The following is a 4046-nucleotide window of genomic DNA, read 5'->3' as shown; positions in this document are numbered from 1 at the left end:
AAAAGAAGGCAATACTGAAGCGGTATCTAAAGCATCCAGAGCTATAAAAGCTTAAACGCTCGTCTAAAGACACTGAGCCGATGAGAAATAAAAATAAAATGTAAACGGTTTCCTTGGACTCGTTTCTGAAGGGGACTTTTAAAATCCGTATCCACACGTCACGAGCACGAATGTCATAATAATTTAGGACTTTCAAACATTTATCTGAGCTGTTCTTTTTCAAGGGGAGGAATAATGATCCAACATTCAACTGTAAGTGTTATCAGGTGCTCAAGTTTGAATTGATTGATCCTCACAGCTCAAGAATAGAATAATGGGTCATGTAACAGGACTGGGAGAGCCTAAAAGGTGGTACTGAAGGTTTTAGAAGGTCTTTAAGGGGTTCGTTTCACAGCGCTCATTGAACGGACCAATGCTCAGGACAGTGGGAATGTCCAAGAATCTCTATGAAAACTTAAGTAGGAGAATTTATACAAGTTTACATGACATCAAGATCCAACACCATCCGTTCAAACATGCAAATACAAGTTATTCCGTAGTGTCCTCACTTTGCCAAAGGCTGAAAGAAGACCCGAATGGTCCCCCTCAGAAGAAAGGAAACTGGTTAGGACGTTCAGAAACCATCAAGGCTTCAATCCGTCATGAACATGCTGGAACGCCAGCGTCTGGAGAAAAGTTTGATGGTCAGAGGACAAAGGTTGAGCTGGTTGGACACGAAGACAAGAAGGATGTTTGGAGGAGTCAATAATGCCCCGACCTCAACAAGTTTAAACAACTTCTACGGGATCTGACAAGAAGCGAAAGAAGAAGAAGAAGAGCGGTCAAACATCACCCAGAACTCTGCCAAAAGCTCGTTGATGGAGACTAAAAGTCTGCGGTCCAGGCGAGAAAGGCTGAGACATTTAACCAAAGACCAGCGGAGCCTGTGTGGACCAACACAATCAACTCAAACTTATATTTTTAAAGTTGGTATGTGTTGTAGAATCACTCCAACGGTTCAAATAACTTCAGCCCTAAACGAGTCTGACATCCCTGCCCGTGACCAGTGGAAGGAAACGTCTGTAGATCCAGACGAGGCTCGACAATGAGCCGTCCTGCTCCTCTAAAGTCCCCTTCAGGAGGACCCACTCTGCTGCTGGCTGCCTGAGGAGCTACATAAACACTCGTGCTCTACAAGATTAGTAAACGGAAGCTTTCGCTTGTGCAACACAAGTTGGTTAGTGTGACTTTATCCCACACGTGGAGACGGACGAGTTTTGTCCAAAAGTGACCGCCGTGGAATCCCGCCGTGATCGTGCTGAGGTTTCAGGCAGTAATCAGTCCACCCACCTCTGTCTCTGTCCACGTGCACTTTTGACATACCCCAGTCCGAAGGATCGCCTTCCCAAACAATGTATACCTGCCGGGTTAAGAGACTAATCCGACCCACAGCCGTGCGCAGTAGTAACGACTTCCCAAGCTCGACAGGCGGCCGTGCGTCGTGGGCAGATTCAGGCTACAGCTTCACTTCCTTCACGTAGTTTCCAGGGAACGTCCCGAACTGCTTCGTCCTCTTCGATGTACCTGCAGAGACGAAAAACGAGCAACTATATGAGCAAGTTACCACAGAACGATGTACAGCAACGGCCCCTTGATTTGTGACGCTGACATTAGAGCTGATCAAGCGACACGCCGTCTAGCGGCGGCACCAACGTGTGACAAGTTAAATTATCGTGAGCGCATCTGAAGTTGTTCCAGTTAAGAGAAAGTTAACGGACGGGGACTACCGTGACACGTCCGACAAAAATAAACGGGACTAAAATAGCAGAGGAGTTGTGTCACATTGAACGTTACGCTGCGCACGTCGCACACTTCCTGTCACTCCACGGAAGCCTGGCGGGATGAACGGCGTGCAGCGAGCGCAGAGGAACCTCGGTTCCACCTGGACTTACCGACAAACCAGCCGTCGTCGCACTTCTCCATGACGCTGACCAGGTCTCCCTCCTGCAGCTCCAGCTCGTCGTCGTTCTGAGGCGCATAGCCGTACAAGGCCTGGAAACTGGACCGGAAACACGTGAGTCAGAGAGGACCAGTTCCTCACCCAGAGGTTCTGATGGTTCTGAAATGTCTTTAACTTGACAAGGCTTTTTAACACTGAGGTTTATTTGAACTTTTCTTTTCTGGATTGCACAAATTAAACAGCCAAAACGGAGCCACGCCCCCAGCTAGTATTTGGCTCAGTGTCCAACAACCGGTGTCTCCTGGATCTCAGGCTTTTGTCTCCAACAGTGAGATTCTGGGAGAACTGTGGATGATGTTGGACCACTCTTCTTCTTGGTACAGTTCAGTTAAACCGGTTGGGTTCTTCTCTGAGTTTAGTCAAAGTCCATAAATTATCAATCGGGTTGAGGTCAAAACTTTAGGAAGGTCTGTTCAATCTAATCTGAAACCAGTTCTGGAGTTTGGGATCATGTCCCATTGGACCCAACTGTGTTCAAGTTCCAATCGTCCAGCTGTTGTTTGAGGTGACGCTGAAGAGTTTGGAGGTAGTCCTCTTCATGTTGTACCAGAGCATGATGCTGCCACCACCATGCCTGACTGTTGGTTCAGTGTCCTCAGGTCGCAAAGTCTCACTTTGACTCCTCCAAACAGTCTTCTTGTCTTTGTGTCCAAACAGACTCGTTGTCTTTGTGTCCATCATTCTTCTTGTCTTTGTGTCCAGACAGACTTGGTTGTCTTTGTGTCCAAACATTCTTCTTGTCTTTGTGTCCAAACAGACTCGTTGTCTTTGAGTCCAAACAGTCTTCTTGTCTTTGTGTCCAAACAGACTCGTTGTCTTTGTGTCCAAACAGTCTTCTTGTCTTTGTGCCCAAACAGACTCCTTGTCTTTGTGTCCAAACATTCTTCTCGTCTTTGTGTCCAAACATTCTTCTTATCTTTGTGTCAAAAAAGACTTGTTGTCTTTGTGTCCAAACATTCTTCTTGTCTTTGTGTCCAAACAGATTCCTCGTCTTTGTGTCCAAACAGACTCGTTGTCTTTGTGTCCAAACATTCTTCTTGTCTTTGTGTCCAAACATTCTTCTTGTCTTTGTGTCCAAACATTCTTCTTGTCTTTGTGTCCAAACATTCTTCTTGTCTTTGTCTCCAAACATTCTTCTCGTCTTTGTGTCCAAACAGACTTGTTGTCTTTGTGTCCAAACAGACTCGTTGTCTTTGTGTCCAAACATTCTTCTTGTCTTTGTGTCCAAACATTCTTCTTGTCTTTGTGTCCAAACATTCTTCTTGTCTTTGTGTCCAAACAGACTTGTTGTCTTTGTGTCCAAACAGACTCCTTGTCTTTGTGTCCAAACATTCTTCTTGTCTTTGTGTCCAAACATTCTTCTTGTCTTTGTGTCCAAACAGACTCCTTGTCTTTGTGTCCAAACATTCTTCTTGTCTTTGTGTCCAAACAGACTCGTTGTCTTTGTGTCCAAACATTCTTCTTGTCTTTGTGTCCAAGCATTCTTCTTGTCTTTGTGTCCAAACAGACTTGTTGTCTTTGTGTCCAAAAGTTCTTCTTGTCTTTGTGTCCAAACAGACTCCTTGTCTTTGTGTCCAAACATTCTTCTTGTCTTTGTGTCCAAACAGACTTGTTGTCTTTGTGTCCAAACAGACTCCTTGTCTTTGTGTCCAAACATTCTTCTTGTCTTTGTGTCCAAACATTCTTCTTGTCTTTGTGTCCAAACAGACTCCTTGTCTTTGTGTCCAAACATTCTTCTTGTCTTTGTGTCCAAACAGACTCGTTGTCTTTGTGTCCAAACATTCTTCTTGTCTTTATGTCCAAGCATTCTTCTTGTCTTTGTGTCCAAACAGACTCGTTGTCTTTGTGTCCAAAAATTCTTCTTGTCTTTGTGTCCAAACAGACTCGTTGTCTTTGTGTCCAAAAGTTCTTCTTGTCTTTGTGTCCAAACAGACTCCTTGTCTTTGTGTCCAAACATTCTTCTTGTCTTTGTGTCCAAACAGACTTGTTGTCTTTGTGTTCAAACAGACTCCTTGTCTTTGTGTCCAAACAGACTCCTCGTCTTTGT

General features: G+C 44.8%; 1 protein-coding gene across 2 annotated transcripts in view; it reads right to left on the bottom strand.

Moving 5' to 3' along the window:
- Positions 1-712: 712 nt before the first annotated feature.
- LOC119410877 (sorbin and SH3 domain-containing protein 1) overlaps positions 713-4046 on the bottom strand; it is a gene marked incomplete at its 5' end in the record, with an annotated part of 29093 nt that continues 25759 nt past the window's right edge. For both annotated transcript variants that reach the window (XM_037677802.1, XM_037677812.1), the window contains 2 exon segments: positions 713-1563; positions 1932-2038. In XM_037677802.1, coding sequence (XP_037533730.1) covers positions 1496-1563; positions 1932-2038 — 175 coding nt within the window.

This window comes from Nematolebias whitei, chromosome 1 (assembly GCF_014905685.2).
Source record: "Nematolebias whitei isolate Nwh7 chromosome 1, NemWhi1, whole genome shotgun sequence".
Classification (NCBI taxonomy): Eukaryota; Metazoa; Chordata; class Actinopteri; order Cyprinodontiformes; family Rivulidae; genus Nematolebias; species Nematolebias whitei.
This window is presented reverse-complemented; position numbering and strand designations above follow the sequence as displayed.